Genomic DNA, 19,201 nt, shown 5'->3' on the forward strand with positions numbered 1-19,201 from the left:
CAATTATATTATATTCGTTTTTGTTTAATAACAATTAATTTTTAAATATTTTATTATTTTATGTATTATTTTATTTTTATTTTTTGTAGGGCCACAATTTTATGTGTCAATTATATTTATTTATTTATTTATTTATTTTCATCACTAAATTGAAAGTTTGACAATAAAAAAAGCTTTATATTTTTATATATACACATTATTATTATTATTATTCAGGGTTATTGTAAATCACTTAAACTTCAACCATAAAAAAAAAAAAAAAAAATCATTACTGTAAATAAAATGAAATAATAAAAAAAAATTTAAAGACATTTTTAACAAATACTAAGAAAAATAAAATATATAAATATAATATAAAGAGAATATATAATATAAAAATAAATTCAAAATATTATTAAAAACTATAATAGTATCTCACTGATGCTAAAAATAGTTCTGATTCAAATCCGAAACTTATACATGTAAATATGTATAAACGTATACACATATTCATGCATTGTTTACATTAATTACAAAATTATTAATTCAAAATAATTTCATAATCATTTTAAAGCCCACTCTTCATTTATCCTGGTAGGAAATCAATGTCCAAAAAAAAATCATTGTTCAAAAGTCCTTGTTTTCCGCAGAGCAATGGAAACCGCTGGACCCCGAGGAGAAGAAGAAATACGACCGAGAGTTTCTGCTGGGCTTCCAGTTCATCAGCGCCAGCATGAACAAACCTGAGGGTCTGCCGCAGATCTCAGACGTGGTGCTGGATAAGGTATCTGAAGCTCACACACACACACACACACACACACACACACACACACACACACACACACACACACACACACACACACACACACACACACACACACACCTGATGCACTGACATGGCTTTCTCTCTCTGCAGGCCAATAAAACTCCTCTGCGGCAGCTGGATCCGAGTCGTTTGCCCGGAATGAACTGTGGTCCGGATTTCACGCCTTCGTTTGCTAATCTGGGCCGTCCATCAGCCGGGGGGCGTGGCCCGGTCAGTTACATCACCGGAATGCATGCTTTTATGTTTATTTTTCATTAATATATGTATATATATATATATATATATATATATATATATATATATATATATATATACATATATTGATATACTGCAGTTTTTAATGTAAATAGGCAACATTTTAATTCAGAGATATGCATTTAAAAAAGTATCACCTGAATGTATTGAAGTATCTATTATTATATTTTTTGTCGTGTTGATGTTAAATGTCTTTTATTGCTTTTGGGGAATTTTGTTAATTTTAGACTTGCTATTGCTTTGTTTCTCGCATTAACAATTTTATTAAATTAAAATGTTAGTAAAATAACTTATTTTAATTATTTGTTTGATATTTAATTATTTGTTTAATATTTTATTATATAATTAAAAATAAATTGTGTACTATTTTTAAATTAATATAAAATATAGTAAATAAAACAAATTATAATGTATTATTTTAAGTAATTTTTTATGGCGTTGGTGGTGGAAAAAATGATAAATGAAGAAAAGAAAATAAATGAATTATTTACAATTAATTTTAATAAAATAAATGAGAATTTTTTTTTTTTTTAATTTCTATTTTTTTAACGATAGCCTTACTGCTGCCATGGTACTAAAACATTAAATAAAAATGTATTAATTAAAAATAATGCATCAGTGAATTTTTAGGAATATCCTTGCTGCTGACATGGCATTCAAAAATTTAATAAATAATGTATTTAAATTATTAATTTATTTTTTAATAATAGCCTTGCTATAAATAAATAAATAAACTTGCTTTAATTAATTTAAATAAATTAGTTTTTATATATAACACATTATAGATAATTTAATTATTTTTTCATTAACAATAGACTTGCTGAAAATGAACTAAACTCTAAATATATATATGTTTATACAGTATATGTATATGTTAGTATAATGCAGGTGTTTCTGTGTCTCACCAGCCGTCCGGTCTGAGCGGTCCTCGTCGTTCAGGTCAGGGTCAGCGCGGGAAAGAGCCGAGGAAGATCATCGCCAGTGTTTCTCTCACTGAAGACGTTCAGCTGAATAAAGCGGAGAAGGCCTGGAAGCCGACGGTGAAGCGCAGCGGTCGCCCCGAAGAGGACGAGCCCGAGTTCCTGAAGACGCAGGAGCTGTTCAAACGCGTGCGCAGCGTCTTAAACAAACTGACGCCGCAGATGTTCCAGCCGCTGATGAAGCAGGTGACCGAACTGAGCATCGACACAGAGGAGCGCCTGAAGGGAGTCATCGACCTCATCTTCGAGAAGGCCATCTCTGAGCCCAACTTCTCTGTGGCGTACGCGAACATGTGCCGCTGCCTGATGGGGGTGAGTGTGAAGAGCAGCTCCTGCAGCGGCCCGTGTGTGTGTGACAGTGTTTAATCGTCTGTGTCTCGCCGCAGCTCAAAGTCCCCACCTCAGATAAACCTGGAGTCACGGTCAACTTCAGGAAGCTGCTGCTCAATCGCTGTCAGAAAGAGTTCGAGAAGGACAAAGATGATGACGAAATCTTTGAGAAGAAGCAGAAGGAGCTGGATGCTGCTACCGGGGTATGAACAACACACACACACACACACACTCAAACTCACACACACACACTCAAACTCACACACACACACACACACACTCTCAAACTCACACACTCAAACTCACAGACACACACACTCAAACTCACACACACACACACACACACACACAAACTCACACACACACACACACACTCAAACTCACACACTCAAACTCACACACACACACACACTCAAACTCAGACACTCAAACTCACTCACACACACACACACATACACACTCAAACTCACACACACACACACTCTCAAACTCACACACTCAAACTCACACACACACACACACACTCAAACTCACACACTCAAACTCACACACACACACACACACTCAAACTCAGACACACAGACACACACACTCAAACTCAAACACACACACACACACAAACTCACACACACACACACACACACACACACAAACTCACACACACACAGACACACACTCTCAAACTCACAGACACACACACACACATACAAACACAACACACACACACGATAACTATTGTTATTATTACGAATAAAAGTATGAAACCGAAATATAAACACCATAATATTTCATTGTAAAAAATATATTTTTTTTATAGTAAACTAAAGTTTAAATGCTAATATTTATGGATGGCTAATGTTAACTGTTAATTCCTGAGGAAAAGCGTCCTTCATTCGAACACACGCAGTGTTTGTATTTAATACATACAGCAACATCAAATATCTGTCGTACTGTACATAACGTTTCAATCGTATTATGATTCATATCAAGAAGACATTATGTGAATATGTATAAACATAGTGCTAATGCTGTTATGGGCTCTTCAGGAAGAGAAGCAGAGGTTGAAGGAGGAGCTCGAGGACGCCAAAGACAAAGCCCGGCGACGGTCGCTAGGTAACATCAAGTTCATCGGGGAGCTGTTCAAGCTGAAGATGCTGACGGAGAACATCATGCACGACTGCATCGTGAAGCTGCTGAAGAACCACGACGAGGAGAGTCTGGAGTGTCTGTGCCGCCTGCTGTCCACCATCGGGAAAGACCTGGACTTCCAGAAAGCCAAGGTGATGCTCCTCACACAACATCTCCTGCAGAAACCAGAGCAGGAGTCTGCTGTATTACTGTGTGCTCTGTTGCAATCATAGTTTATAAGCATGTGTGTGTGTGTGTGTTTATAATAGTGTAATCTATATTAAATTACCAGTAGAATTATTTAAATGATGTAAATGATTAAAATATATATCGAAATGTAAAATGCAAATATAAAAAAATATATAATAATTATTAACAATAATATTGTGTTTTGCGTTGCTTTAAATTATGTATAACTAATATATTTCTATATATGTGTGTGTTTGTGTGTATATGTGTGTGTGTATGTGTGTGTATATATACATATAATTTTTTTATTGTATTGAATCAGTTTAAAAATAAAAAAGTACTAAAAAAAACAATTACGTAAATTATTGAATATAAATATATCTATTTATATAGGCATATATTCAAAAATGTATAATTATAGTTTACATTGCTTTGTGTGTGTGTGTGTATATATATATATAATTTATAATTTAGCATATATATTTGAAAAAAATATTGTAGTTAACTAAAAGCACTTGCGTTGCTTTAAATAAAATAAGAATTAAATTATATACATGTAAATATCTAAAATTTAAAATTATGTATACATTTAAAAAATATTGCAAATAAAAAAGTTATAAATAAAACGGAAACAAACAACAAAGTTAATGTAAATAATGAAATATTTACAAATAAAAGCTAATTCAAAGGCAATAAATTAATTTTTATTTTTCTCTTTTGCAGTTGTATTTATAATTTTGCTATATATATATATATATATATATATATATATATATATATATATATATATATATATATATATAAGATTATTTAAATGTATTATTTAAAATATTTATTTCAGTAATCTATCCTTTCAGACTCGTGCTTAAGTTCTGCTGTTTTTATTTTTTATTTTCAGCCCCGAATGGATCAATATTTCAACCAGATGGAGAAAATTATCAAGGAGCGGAAAACTTCTTCCAGAATCCGCTTCATGCTGCAGGACGTTCTTGATTTACGACGGGTAAACCACGACAGGGATTATTTACTTCCTCATTAATGTTCCACATTACAGTCCACACCATTCTAAATAAAATGTTTGGTATAAACATAAATCTGATGAAATTTGATTTAAAAAAATACAGTAAAAATTTTGAAAGATTATTGTAATCTAAATCCTCTGTTTTCTGTGTGAATATATATTAAAGTGTAATGTATTTCTGTGATGCTCCGCTGTATTTTCAGCATCATTCCTCCAGTCTTCAGTGTCACATGATCTTCAGAAATCAGAATAATATGATGATTTATTGCTCAAGAAACATTTCTGATTATTATCAGTGTTGAACACAGTTGTGCTGCACAATATTTCTGTGGAAACAGTGATATATTTTATTTTTCAGGATTCACAGATGAAAAGAAAGTTCAGAAGAACAGCATTTATTAGAAATATAAATATTCTGTAACATTATAAATGATTTCTGAAGATCATGTGACACTGAAGGAGTAATGATGCTGAAAATAAAACGGAGCATCACAAAATAAATGTAACATTCACACAGAAAACAGATATTTAAATTCTAAAAATATTTCACTATTTTTACTGTATTTTTGATCAAATAAATGCAACTTCAGTGAGCAGAAGAGAATTCTTTTAAATCTTAAGATTCCACAATTGTTTTATTTAATTTCAAGTTTTTTTTTTTTTGATTATAATAATATGAAACTATTTTTACTGTATTTTTTATCAAATAAATGCAACCTAAGTGAGCAGAAGAGACTTTTCTTTTAATTTTCTTTTTTTTATCTTAAGATTCCAAAAATACTTTACTTAGTTTCAAGTTATTACATTTCTTTTTAGATTATAATAATATGAAACTATTTTTACTGTATTTTTATCAAATAAATGCAACCTCAGTGAGCAGAAGATACTTTTTTAAATTTTCTTATTCTTCTTTCAATTTATTTATTTTTTAATCTTAAGATTCCAAAAATTATTTACTTAGTTTCAAGTTATTACATTTTTTTGTAGATTATATTAATAATAAACAATTTTTACTGTATTTTTGATCAAATAAATGCAACCTAAGTGAGCAGAAGAGACTTCTTTCAATTTATTTATTTTTTAATCTTAAGATTCCAAAAATACTTTACTTAGTTTCAAGTTATAACATTTTTTGGTAGCACTTTATGTTACAGTCCTGTTCCTCATGTACATACTATGTACTTATTATAGTAATTACAATAACTATGTAATAACTAGGTACTAACCCTGAACCTACCCCTAAACCTAACCCTACCCCATTGTAGTTACCTTGTGTTGCCAGAACTTTCTTAGATAAATACACTGTACACGTACTGTAAAATAAAGTGCAACCAATTTTTTTTTTTAGATTATAATAATATTAAGCAATTTTTACTGTATTTTTATCAAATTTTTCACTTAATTTCAAGGTTTTTTAATTATGATAATAATAATAATAATAATAATAATAATAAATAATAATACAATTTTTTCTGAGCTCGTTCTCTCTGCATCCCTCAGAATAACTGGGTCCCTCGGCGAGGAGATCTGGGGCCCAAGACCATCCAGCAGATCCACAAGGAGGCGGAGCTAGAGGAGCACCGAGAGCAGGTCAAAGTTCAGCAGCAGCTTCTTTCCAAGAAGGACAGCCGGGGAGGAGGGGGAGGGGGAGGAGGGGGGATGGGGCCCCGGGGAGGCCCCCCCACACCCGGTCCCCGAGGAAACCAGGGCCCTGATGACGGCTGGAACACGGTTCCCATCTCCACCAAGAACAGACCGATCGACCCGACGCGCCTCAGCAAGATCACCAAGGTCTGATTCACCTCCAGTGCATTCATTATTGATTATTATCAAACTCTGATCTATAAATAAACAATAAGAAGTTTTTTCCATCCACTGTTTTCAACTGTAGCAAATATTATAATCATACCAAATTTTACTATAATGTTATTATATAAATGTGAGTGTTAACGTGGTGTTATTTATATTTTAATCAACATATATTTTTATTCTTTCTGTTTTTATTTGAATTTCAGTTTAATTTCTTTCTTTGAAATATCGGTGTGCTTTGGTCATTTTTAATAGTTTTTGATTAAAAAAAAATAAAATTAATAGTTTCTAGTTTTAGTTTGGTTCAAGTGCAGCAACCTGCTAGTTAATCTGCTGCTAGTTTTCATCATTTTTAAAGTTAAAAATTGTTTTTATATTATTTATATAAGTGTTATATTGTTAATAAATTTGAATTATTTGAATTATATATTATACAAAAATATAATTGAGTGGGGTTTATTGTGTTTTTTTCAACTTAAAGATTGTAAATGTTTTAAAATTTACTTTTTCACTTTGCAGTTTTTTTAAGATTATGAATATTATTTTAATTTATTATTTTATTTATTTCAGTAATTTAATAACACCCGCACTTTAACAGTTCTCTGACATCTTATTATTTTTTTTTTAATTTTATTTAATTCATCTTTTGCTTTTTGTCGACTCACAAAGTCCCTGAATTTTGAATCGGTTTTTATTTTTTAAGTATTTTTTTTTTTAAGTATTAGGGATTTTGTTGGGTTTATGTAATTTTTACTGCATTTTTTTATTCATGTCTATATAGCATTTATTTATTTTTATTGCAGTTTTTTTTTGTTATTTAAAGTTTAGATAAATAAAAATACATTGTTTATATTTTATTTTTAATATGAGAGATATGATTTTATTTATTTTTTATACTACATCTTATTTTATTTCCCTTAACATTTTTTTTTATTTTATTTTTTTTTTTTTTTTTTTTTTTTTTTTTATTTTATTTTAGAATTGTATCTGTTTAACAATCTGTCTTACACTGACCACTGCTGCTGTGTGTGTGTGGTGCAGCCGGCCGCTCTGGACTTCAGTAATCAGCTTCTTGCCCCCGGAGGTAAAGGCTCATGGGGCAGTTGGGGCAAAGGCAGCAGCGGAGGCTCCGGAGCCAAACCCAGCGACAGCAGTGAGTGTGTCACGCGTCTGATTGTGTTGTGCTCAGGAACAGACTCTGAGCTCTGTTTACATGTGTTTTCCAGCCCAGGACTCTGGTCGTACCAGCACTTTAAACCGCTTTTCAGCACTTCAGCAGCCTGCCTCCTCATCATCATCCTCCAACATCAACTCTGACCGGAGGCTTCCTCACAGGTCAGAGGTCACACTCAGTGCATCATGGAAAATATTTTGTAAAATACTTCAATAAAAACAAAAAATATATATGTGATGTAGATGTGGCATAAAAGGAAAAATAAATAGACAAATACATCAAACTATTAAACCTTTAAAACTGAAGTCTGTGTATATATAAAAATAACAACAAATTCAAAATATTTATGAAATCTATGTCACATGATGTATAGGCAAACAGATATATTTTTTTAAATTTTATATCTTAAATATATAATATTTACATTGTCACTTTGCAGTTTTTGAAGCATTTTTAATAAGACTATTTTATTATTTTATTCTTGAGTTGGCCGTGAATATTGCATTTGATGCTGAAATTAATATCAAAATAGAAAAATTTAAATATAAAAAATAATAATTTGATCTAAATCTAAATATGTGTCCCTGGAGCACAAAAGCAGTCTCGAGTCTCTGGGGTATTTTTGTAGCAATAGACAACAATACATTGTATGGGTCCAAATTATAATTTTCTCTTTTATGCCAAAAATCGTTAGGATATTAAATAAAGATCATGTTTCATTTAAATATTTAGTAAATTTCCTAGTGTTTATATATCAAAACTTTATTTATGATTAGTAATATGCGTAGCTAAGAACTTCATTTGAACAACTTTAAAGATGATTTAAAATAAAAAAAACAGTAATGTTGATAAAATAACAGCGTGGTACGTTTTGTCGTTGTGTATGTTTCTCAGGAGTAGTTCCAGTCGGGAGCGCAGCGATCGTTTCGACCGGGTCGCTGACCGCTACGATCGGCGTGATGACCGCGGATCTGACCGGATGGACCGGAAACGTCCCGCAGTCGGCCAGCGCAGCTTCAGCCGTGAGAAGGAGGAGAGGAACCGCGAGCGAGAGCATCGTCCCGCTGAGATGCTGCAGCGTGTTTCCAGCGAGAGAGAGCGAGAACCCGGGGTCAGAGGTCAGAGGTCACGGGTTTAGTGACCCAAAGCATTGTGCAGTACAGGGTCATCAGGGTTATTTTGATTTCATTTAGAGGTCATTTTAAGCATTATTTATTTAATAGTTTCTTTATTTAGGAGGAGTTATTTTTACTTGAACATCTTAAGATCAGTTCTTTGACAGGTTTGTTGTTGTGTGTTAAATTTGTAAGCAGTAAAGAGAGAGACTGTTCCCAATCCTCCACCTGTTTCCTCCAAACCTGCGCTGACGGAGGAGGAGATGGAGAAGAAGTCCACTGCCATCATCGAGGAGTATCTGCACATCAATGACATGAAGGTACACACACACACACACACACACACACGGCCCTCACAGTGTGGTCTGTTTGTGACGTGTGGTTCTCCTCCGCTCCTGCAGGAGGCGCTGCAGTGCATCAGTGAGCTGAGCTGCTCGTCTCTGTCTGTGTTCGTTCGGACGGGAGTCGAGTCGACTCTGGAGCGCAGCACCATCGCTAGAGAACACATGGGTTCACTGTTTCACCAGCTCCTCAAAACACACACACTGTCCACACAACAGTACTACAAAGGGTGAGACACGTCTCCATTGTGTGTTTGTGAGTGTGTGTGTTTTTCTGTTAACTTTTGTTTTCGGTCATTTTTATGTATTTATTTTATTTATCATTGATTGATACATTTTAGGTTTTGTTGATATTTTGATTCTATTTTTTAAAATGTATTTTTTGTCTTTTTTTAATGTTTATATAATATGATTTGAGTTCATTGTTGTTGTTTTTTGTGTGTGTTAAAAAAATAAGTTTTATAAAAATATTTAAAATTAGGAATATATATATATATATATATATATATATATATATATATATATATATATATATATATATATATATAAAATATTATTTTAATAAATATAATATAATTTTTTAAAAATAGTTTAAACACACAATTCTTTATCATATTTATTTTATTCTTTATTTTTCAGTTCACATTATTTCAAGTAATAATAATGTTTAATGTTTTTATGGTTCTAGTTAACTATAATAACTATATATAAATTAAGAGGAATGTTTTTATGGTGTTATATATTTTTATTTTTTAAAAGGTTTAGAAATGCTATTTTTATTTTATTTTTCCTTTTAATTTTGTTAAAAATTATTTATATTATTTATTTTATTTTTTTATATTTTTTATCATTATTATTTTAGAAGTTTTTTTATTTTATTTGTCACATTTTTTAATTTAATCTCAAATTTATTTTAAGAAATAAATGGGGGGATGGGTAAACATGTATATATTATAAAATTTTTATTTTAGAAGTTTTATAAATGATATTTTAATTGTATTTGTGCTCTGTGTAATGAATGTAATGCTGATGCGGCGCAGGCTGCTGGAGGTGCTGGAGCTGGCGGAGGACATGGAGATCGATATTCCTCACGTCTGGCTCTATCTGGCTGAGCTCATCACTCCCATGATGCACGAGGGAGGGATTCCCATGGGGCCGCTTTTCAGGTGCGCCTGCAAACCCAATACAGCCACACACAAATCAAGCAGTAAATGACCTCTGACCTCTTCACAGGGAGCTGTCTAAACCACTGCTGCCTCTTGGGAAGGCTGGAGTTCTGCTGGTGGAGATCCTCAAGCTGCTCTGTAAAGCCATGGTAGGATTAAATCAGGATAGTTTAGGAATCTTTACATTGACAAAGAGTTAATAACACTATTTTTATCAACGGAAGAAAAGCTTCCCTTCGGTTTCCTGCCAGAATCAAAATCGAGTTCTTTAACGACTGAAAGTGAAGAACTTTTAATTTTAAAGTCCTGAAAGCATCCTTTCTGAACTGTTTCCTGTCTCAGAGTCAGAAGAAGGTGGGAGCGATGTGGAGAGATGCGGCGCTGAGATGGAAAGACTTCCTTCCTGAAGACCAGGACGCTAATAAATTTGTCACTGAAGAGGTTTGTGATGAATTCAGTCGTGACGGCAGCAGAGTGATCAACGGCTGCATTCTTGCATTATGATGTTAAACTGTATGATTGATAATCCCTTATGTAACGAGTGTGTGTGTGTGTGCAGGGAGTGGAGTTCACTCTGGGTGAGGAGTGTGTGAGGAAGAGCAGTAAAGTGACTCTGAGTCCAGAAGATATTTCTAGAGAGCTGGAGCGACTCTTGCAGGAGAAAGCAGACAACCAGAGGATCTTTGACTGGGTGGAGGTACAGAGAGAGTGTGTGTGTGTGTGTGTGTGACCGTGTGATCGAGTGTGGGAATGTGTGAGCAAGAACGTGAGTGTGTGTGTGCAAGTGCATGATCGAGTGTGACCTCATGACCTCAGTGACCTTTGACCTCTCTCTCTCTCTCTCTCTGCAGGCCAATCTGGACGAGCAGCAAACATCATTGCACACGTTTATCCGGCCGCTGATGACTGCTGTCTGTCAGTCTGCCATCATCTGTGAGTCTCTTCATCCTATTTATTATAAATATAAATAATAAATAACTGGGTGGGTCCTGAGGAAACTGCAGGGGGTTTGTAAATTGTTGAAAAGGTTATTAATGTAATATTTGGTTGTATTAAGTATAATTAATAATTAATTAAAAAGTATAATTAGAAAACACTTTAATAATTAAAGCACTTACAATAAGATACGATAATTATTTGTTTACCTGCTTGTCATGTGACGTCTAATATTAGAGAACCCTGAACATACAAACAGACAGACTTTGTGAGTCAGGTAAACTGACTCACAATCCCTGCATCAGCAGAAGAGAGATGTTTTCTGTACATTAATGTCAAAAAGTAAAAGTCATGTTGGCTTTAATGTTGTTTGCATCCTGTGATTGTCAAGGTGAGAATCCATATAAAGTAGACACTAAAGAAATGACCCAGAGGGCCGAGCTGCTGCAGCGCTACATTAAAGACGAGCAGAAGGAGCTGCAGGCGCTCTACGCCTTACAGAGTCTGATGGTGCAGATGGAGCAGCCACCGAGTGAGTGTGTGAGAGAGTGTGTGTGTGTGTGAGAGTGTGTGTGTGTGAGAGTGTGTGTGTGAGAGTGTGTGTGTGAGAGTGTGTGTGTGAGCGAGAGTGTGTGAGCGAGAGTGTGTGAGCGAGAGTGTGTGAGCGAGAGTGTGTGTGTGAGGGTGTGTGTGTGAGGGTGAGTGAGAGAGTGAGTGTATGTGTGTGTGTGTGTGTGTGTGTGTGTATGAAAGAGTGAGTGTGTGTTTGAGAGAGTGAGTATTTGAGAGAGTGTGAGTGAGAGTGACAGTGAGTGTGTGAGAGAGTGTGTGAGTGAGTGAGTGTGAGAGAGTAAGTGAGCAGAGTGTGAGTCTGTGTGTGAGTGAGTGTGAGTGTTTGTGAGTGAGAGTGAGTGTGTGAGAGTGTGAGTGAGTGACAGTGCGTGAGAATGTGAGAGTGAGTGAGAGAGAGTGTGTGTGTGTGTATGTGTGTGTGTGTGTGTGTGTGTGTGTGTGTGTGTGTGTGAGAGAGAGTGTGTGTGAGAGAGAGAGTGTGTGAGCGAAGAGTGTGTGTGTGAGAGTGAGTGTGTGAGTGAGAGAGTGTGAAAGAGTGAGTATGTGAGTGAGAGAGTGTGAAAGAGTGAGAGTGAGTGAGAAAGTGTGTGTGTGTGTGTTTGTGTGTGTGAGAGTGAGAGTGTGTGAGCGAAGAGTGTGAGTGAGAGAGTGAGTGTGTGAGTGAGATAGTGTGAGTGAGAGTGAGTGAGAGAGTGTGTGAGTGCGAGTGAGTGTGTGAGTGAGAGTGAGAGTGAGTGAGAAAGTGTGTGTGAATGAGTGAGTAAGTCTGTGTGAGTGTGTGAAATAGAGAGTGAGTGTGTGAAAGTGTTTGTGAAAGAGAGTGAGTGTGTGTGAGAGAGTGTCAGTGAGTGAGTGAGAGGGGTATGTGTGTGTGAGTGAGTGAGTGTGAGCGAGTGAGTGAGCATAGTGTGAGTCTGTGTGTGAGTGAGTGTGAGTGTTTGTGAGTTAGAGAGTGAGTGAGACAGTGTGAGAGTGAGTGAGAGAGAGAGTGTGTGTGTGTGTGTGTGTGTATATATGTGTGTGTGTGTGAGAGAAAGAGTGAGTGTGTGAGTGACAGAGTGTGTGAAAGAGTGAGTGTGATAGTGTGAGAGAGTGAGTGAGAAAGTGTGTTTGTGCGTGTGAGTGAGTGAGTCTGTGAGTGTGTGAAAGAGAGAGTGAGTTTGAGTGATAGAGTGAGAGTGAGTGAGAAAGTGTGTGTGTGTGTGAGAATGAGTGAGTGAGTGAGTCTGTGGGAGTGTGTGAAATAGAGAGTGAGTGTGTGAAAGAGTCTGTGTGAGAGTGAGTGATTATGAGTGTGTGAGAGAGTCATTGAGTGAGTGAGTGTGAGAGAGTGAGTGAGCAGAGTGAGTCTGTGTGTGAGTGAGTGTGAGTGTTTGAGTTAGAGAGTGGGTGTGTGAGTGAGACAGTGTGAGTGAGTGAGAGAGAGAGAGAGTGTGTGTGTGTGTGTGTGTGTGAAAGAGTGAGAGAGTGTGTGAAAGAGTGAGTGTGTGAGAGAGTGAGTGAGAAAGTGTGTGTGTGTGTGTTTTTGCGTGTGAGTGAGTGAGTCTGAGTGTGTGAAAGAGAGAGTGTGTGTGAGAGTGTGTGAGTGTGAGTGATAGAGTGCGAGTGAGTGAGCGAAGAGTGTGAGTGTGAGTGTTTGTGAGTGAGTGTGAGTGAGTGAGTGTGTGAAAGAGTGAGTGTGCGAGTGAGTGTGAGTGAGTGAGAAAGTGTGTGAGTAAATGAGTGAGTGAGTCTGCGTGAGTGTGTGAAAGAGTGTGTGTGAAAGAGAGTGAGTGTGTGTGAGAGTGAGTGAGTGTGAGAGAGTGTCTGAGTGAGTGAGAGGGGTGTGTGAGTGAGTAAGTCTCAGTGAGAGAGTAAGTGTGTGGGAGAGTGAGTGTGTGAGTGTGTGAAGTCTGTGTGTGTGTGTGTTTGTGAGAGAAAGTGAGAGTGTAGGAGTGTAAGTGTGTGAGAGTGAGTGAGTGTGTGAGAGAGTGTGAGCATGTATGTGGGTGGGTGTTTGTGTGAGTGAGTGTGTGAGTGAGTGTGATAGTGTGAGAGAGTGAGTGAGAAAGTGTGTGTGTGTTTGTGCGTGTGAGTGAGTCTGTGAGTGTGTGAAAGAGAGAGTGAGTGTGTGTGTGTGAGAGAGTGTGTGTGTGAGAGTGAGTTTGAGTGATAGAGTGAGAGTGAGTGAGAAAGTGTGTGTGTGTGTGAATGAGTGAGTCTGTGGGAGTGTGTGAAAGAGTGAGTGAAAGAGAGTAAGTGTGTGTGAGAGTGAGTGATTATGAGTGTGTGTGTGTGAGAGTCATTGAGTGAGTGAGTGAGTGTGAGAGAGTGAGTGAGCAGAGTGAGTCTGTGTGTTAGTGAGTGTGAGTGTTTGTGAGTTAGAGAGTGAGTGTGTGAGTGAGACAGTGTGAGTACGTGAGAGTGAGTGAGAGAGAGAGAGTGTGTGTGTGTGTGTGTGTGTGTGTGAAAGAGTGAGAGAGTGTGAAAGAGTGAGTGTGTGATAGAGTGAGTGAGAAAGTGTGTGTGTTTGTGCGTGTGAGTGAGTCTGAGTGTGTGAAAGAGAGAGTGAGTGAGTGTGAGAGATAGAGTGCGAGTGAGTGAGCGAAGAGTGTGAGTGAGTGTGTGAGAGAGTGAGTGAGAGAGTGTGTGTGTGTGTGAGTGAGTGAGTGTGTGAAAGAGTGAGTGTGCGAGTGAGTGAGTGAGTGAGAAAGTGTGTGAGTGAATGAGTGAGTGAGTCTGCGTGAGTGTGTGAAAGAGTGTGTGTGTGTGTGTGTGTGAAAGAGAGTGAGTGTGTGTGAGAGTGAGTGTGAGTGTGTGTGAGAGAGTGTCTGAGTGAGTGAGAGGGGTGTGTGTGTGAGTGAGTAAGTCTGAGTGAGAGAGTAAGTGTGTGGGAGAGTGAGTGTGTGTGAGAGGGGTATGTGTGTGAGTGAGTGAGTCTGTGTAAGAGAGTAAGTGTGTGTGAGCGAGTGAGAGTGTGTGAGTGTGTGAAGTCTGTGTGTGTGTTTGTGAGAGAGAGTGAGAATGTAGGAGTGTAAGTGTGTGAGATTGAGTGAGTGTGTGAGAGAGTGTGAGCATGTGTGTGGGTGGGTGTGTGTGTGTGTGTGAGTGCAGCCGTGCTCCTCATTCATCAGTAACATCGTTCCTCTTCTCTCTGCAGATCTTCTGCGCATGTTCTTCGATGTCTTATACGATGAGGACGTCATCAAAGAGGATGGCTTTTATCGCTGGGAGTCCAGCAAAGATCCCGCAGAGCAGCAAGGCAAGGGCGTGGCCCTCAAATCTGTCACCGCCTTCTTCACCTGGCTGCGCGAGGCCGAGGACGAATCAGACAACAGCTAGAGCTTAGGCAACACCCACTGCAGTGATGATTGATTTGATAAAGGGGCAAGGAAAAACTATATTTTTGGAGAGAAAAAGAAAGAATGAATTAAACATTTGGAAGATTTTCAACGTACTTCTACTTTTTGTTTTGCCTTACTGTTTGCAAATTTTTTTTTTTTTTTTTTTTTTTTTTTTTTTTAACTGTTAAACGGAAACTCAATAAACTATTAGAGGAAGTAAAGTCTTTTATATATATATCTGCTCAGTTTATAGATTTTTGGCCGTTAGCATTGCTACTTCCTGTTTCCTGCTCCCGCCGCCATGGAGAGGGACGTCGATGACATCATCACTCATTTATGATGTCACTTCCTGGTGACGGAATGCTGGTCAGAGTTCTATTTTTCGTTCCGATTATATTCTTAAATATTCATCGGCGCTGATGTGGTTTTGTGTGGAGCGGCTGATCGTGTGTGTGTTGCTATAATGAAGACGATTGGATTGTTTTTTTTTGTTTAGTTTTTTGTTGTTTTTTTCGATTTTGGATTTCTTTTAGTTCTAGTGGGGTGATCCGAGATATTTTTTTTTCTACATTTTTTATGACAGAAAAACAAATAAAAAATGCACATCGCCCCTTTCAGAGCTGCAGTTTTCTGGTGTTTGGTTGCAGCTCTGAACGACGCGAGTACGATGAACTAGAGACGGTAAACTTTGACCTTTTTGCTGCTGCTGCTGCTGCTGAGGCGCTTCTGTCGGCCCGAGCTGACGTACGGTTCACATCAACACTTCATGGAGAAATATAAAGGTTTGAGAAATAAAGATGGTGTTGAGGAGCGCTAGTGGTTGTGCCCTTTTGCACCTGTTGTGAACTTTACAAAACCAATCATTATAACAACTTGAAAAAATATAAGTGTTTAAATGACAAAAGAAAAAAGCTGGATGATGAGAGAGTACGAATACTACATGCCTTTCAGCTCCCTCGAGAGCGACCTGTAAATACATGTTTTTAGTTTTTTGGTTAGGCTTTTTTTTTGTTTTATAATAATAAAAATGCTGAATTTAATGCCATGTATTAATTTTTTGGCTTTTTTCTGTATTTATTTTATTTCGTTTCCCTTTTTTTGCAGTTTAAACTTCTGGCTTGTATAATTATACTCATCTAGATATTGATTATAGTTTAATGAAATTATGTAAATATTTTTTTTTTTTTTTGCTTTACGTATTTAATTAAGAAAAATTAATGCCTCTTTTCACATTTGAAACTGGAAAATATAATAAAGAACACTGCAATGAAAAAATGACAAAAATGTGTTGTTACCTTTCAATTCCATTTCTTAAAGGAACAGTTCACCCCAAAATTTAAATCGTCATAATTTAAAAGTTGTTCTAAGAGTTCCTTTCTTCTGCTGAACACAAAAGAATATGTTTTAAAGAATCGCGGTAGCCAAATACATAGATTTCATAGTATCGAGGAAAAATAAACAAATACATTTAATTTTTGAGTGAACTGTCCCTTTAAGGCTTATTTCAACACAAAATATTCCACAAGAATGGGTTTGGAAAATATCTGCATTTTATTACAGACTGTGTTCTGTTATAGCTGAGAGTTTACTGGAATAATCTCATCAGTTATTATTTTATCCACCCTATTATTAAGGTGCGTTATCAGCATTATATAAGTGAAACTTACATCTGTTAATCTTCTTTATTCATAAATATCCTCATCAGCTTCTAATAATAATCATCAAGCCCTGAACGATTGCGGTGAATGGTCTTCTGGGATTGCACGGCAAATATTTATTTTTATATATTTGTCTTGTTTTTTTTTTAGTACGAATATTTAGACATTCTTTAATCAAGATGTATTTACTTGAGAAGGATGACTAATGACTAAAACAAGAACAAATAGCTGCCAGTGGGGTCAGAAAAATAATCTTGTTTTCCCTTTGATCATTTTGTTTTTCTGAGTCCACCGGCAGATTCTGAGATCTGTGGATCTGTGTGCTGATTGGTGGAGATGGTGTTTACATCACTGGGGTTCAGAGGTCATCTGTCTGAACTGATTTATGCAGTTTCTTCTTCTCACAGTTTGGTTCGTTTGGATGATGTGAACCCTGTCGTCCGAACTTCCGAAATATGGTATGGAAAAATAAAAAATGTGCAGGACCGTATACTGTAGACTTGATAAGTATTAAGATGAGCAGGAATGTTCAAGAGACTTAGGACACAGCCCTGTGGGGCTCCTACGTTCAGGGTGATGGAGTTAGAGGTGTACTGGCCTACTTTCACCACTTGAGGTCTGCTGGTGAGGAAATCACATGAGATTTAATGCCTTAATTTTCTAACCAATAGCACTTGCAGCTGAGTGTGTCTGTCCATTTGAGACAATTTAATATATTTTATAGTAGTTAATTTTATTAATATCCTTATATATTAAACCTAGAATTAAGCTAATCAGTAATAACTGTAAAGTTACTTGTTTAATTAAACAGCTGAAAATGTAAAAATATTGATCAGTAGATCCCAGTGACTGAACACTGGTAAAAAAAAAAAAAAAAAAAAAAAAAAAACTGTTGTTAATTTCAAAAACACCTTTGTACTGATCTTGCAAATTTTCGTTTTCAGAGTGTCTTAGGCATCATTCATTTTACTACATTCACTATATTACAACTCAGCATTTATGAAACATTTTCCTGTGTATTTACAGTATTGAAGACGTGTTGTTGAGCATGTAATGGCACAGTAGCGCCACCAGAGGCAGCAGAACGCGGCGTTCTGTTGCCTATTTAATCATTTTGTTGTTAGATTTACCTGGAAACTCTTCACAAAAGTCTGCTGAAATATCTTCTTCATGATCTGACAGAAACATCAGTCCCAATAGCTACACGTGAACTAACACCCCGAATACAGGGACACATTAAAATCTTTAAATACAGGAAGAGCTCTGACATCACTGTAGTTCAGAGAAAGTGAAAGTGAAACTAACTTGGTGAGCAAACATATGCACTCCTGAAACGACCAACCACTTTAAACAGCAGAATACTGAGTCTTTCAGAGACCCTTGTGGACACACCTGATACTCACAGGTAAGTGATAGAAATATAAGAGAGATGGTCCTGAAAAGTTTTCTAAGTAATCTGGTCTGGTTTAGTAGGGCGTATGTCCAAATGGAAGAAACTGAGCAGAAGCAGGTTTATGCGTGTCAAATAAACAGCTGCTTTAGTGGTTTACTGCACTAAAAATCTGAATTTTATCAAAAGTATGTAATTTGATTGGTTGTAAAGCAACGTTTTTTGAGTGTGTGTGTGTCACTCGACATAAAGGCTAAACAGGAAGTAAAGGACCTGCAGACAAACTGAAAAATAACTTTAACATTAAATAAGATGAGGATGACTCTTCACTATATAATGTCCTTTGCTGAGAGATGTATGACTCTAAAGATATGTAAATTAACATCTCAGCATTTATTAAAAAAAATTTATTGTGTATCTAAAGTATAGAAGGCATTGTTCAGCATGTTATGGCACAGCAGTGTGTGTGTATATATATATTTAATCTAAAAATTATATCACTTGCTTTTTGTACTCTCTTTAATCAAAGTCTTAGATCAGATCGTTCGGTGGGTTTATGAGTCAGTAACTGTGTTTCAAATGAATGATTGTGTTTCCTTCACTATCACTGAATTTAAATACTTTAATGTAAACATTGATTTAATTGTCATGATCCAATTTGTTTCAAGTCTGAAAAAGAGAAACTAACTTATACTGTACAATACAGTGTTATTTTTTTAAGGCTTGAAGTGATAAAGAACAATGGCAGAATCTTCACAAACGTCAACAAAATCAAGAAAAACTTCCAAATTACTTCCATGTAGGTCAAAAATCCAGTTTATAAATTTACTTGAATATTTAAATAATATTTAATAATTACCGCAGATAATAATATCCTTTCAGCTTGAATCAATAATTATGGTGTAATCTGGTTCAAGTTTTCTGCGTGTATGAAGGAAGGAGACCAGGGTCAGCGTACTGAGGCTCGAGGAAGATTTTATTACTTTACAAAAAGAAAAGAAAATAGAA

General features: G+C 36.0%; 1 protein-coding gene across 17 annotated transcripts in view; it reads left to right on the forward strand.

Moving 5' to 3' along the window:
• LOC128029092 (eukaryotic translation initiation factor 4 gamma 1) overlaps positions 1-19,201 on the forward strand; it is a 69,576-nt gene that overhangs the window by 22,783 nt on the left and 27,592 nt on the right. For 9 of the 17 annotated variants that reach the window (XM_052616610.1, XM_052616611.1, XM_052616609.1 and 6 more), the window contains 19 exons: positions 630-763; positions 896-1,015; positions 1,969-2,352; positions 2,427-2,573; positions 3,417-3,650; positions 4,586-4,690; positions 6,209-6,499; positions 7,559-7,670; positions 7,744-7,852; positions 8,586-8,809; positions 9,005-9,126; positions 9,208-9,377; positions 10,188-10,313; positions 10,381-10,462; positions 10,656-10,754; positions 10,873-11,010; positions 11,165-11,246; positions 11,641-11,781; positions 14,962-16,185. In XM_052616610.1, the coding sequence (XP_052472570.1) occupies positions 630-763; positions 896-1,015; positions 1,969-2,352; positions 2,427-2,573; positions 3,417-3,650; positions 4,586-4,690; positions 6,209-6,499; positions 7,559-7,670; positions 7,744-7,852; positions 8,586-8,809; positions 9,005-9,126; positions 9,208-9,377; positions 10,188-10,313; positions 10,381-10,462; positions 10,656-10,754; positions 10,873-11,010; positions 11,165-11,246; positions 11,641-11,781; positions 14,962-15,143 (3,002 nt within the window). In that variant the 3' untranslated portion in view covers positions 15,144-16,185. Of the gene's footprint in view, positions 1-629; positions 764-895; positions 1,016-1,968; positions 2,353-2,426; positions 2,574-3,416; positions 3,651-4,585; positions 4,691-6,208; positions 6,500-7,558; positions 7,671-7,743; positions 7,853-8,585; positions 8,810-9,004; positions 9,127-9,207; positions 9,378-10,187; positions 10,314-10,380; positions 10,463-10,655; positions 10,755-10,872; positions 11,011-11,164; positions 11,247-11,640; positions 11,782-14,961; positions 16,186-19,201 lie in introns of those variants that run through there. The other 8 variants (XM_052616620.1, XM_052616618.1, XM_052616619.1 and 5 more) reach the window with 5 other exon arrangements.

The sequence above is a fragment of the Carassius gibelio genome, chromosome A15, assembly GCF_023724105.1.
Source record: "Carassius gibelio isolate Cgi1373 ecotype wild population from Czech Republic chromosome A15, carGib1.2-hapl.c, whole genome shotgun sequence".
Taxonomy (NCBI): domain Eukaryota; kingdom Metazoa; phylum Chordata; class Actinopteri; order Cypriniformes; family Cyprinidae; genus Carassius; species Carassius gibelio.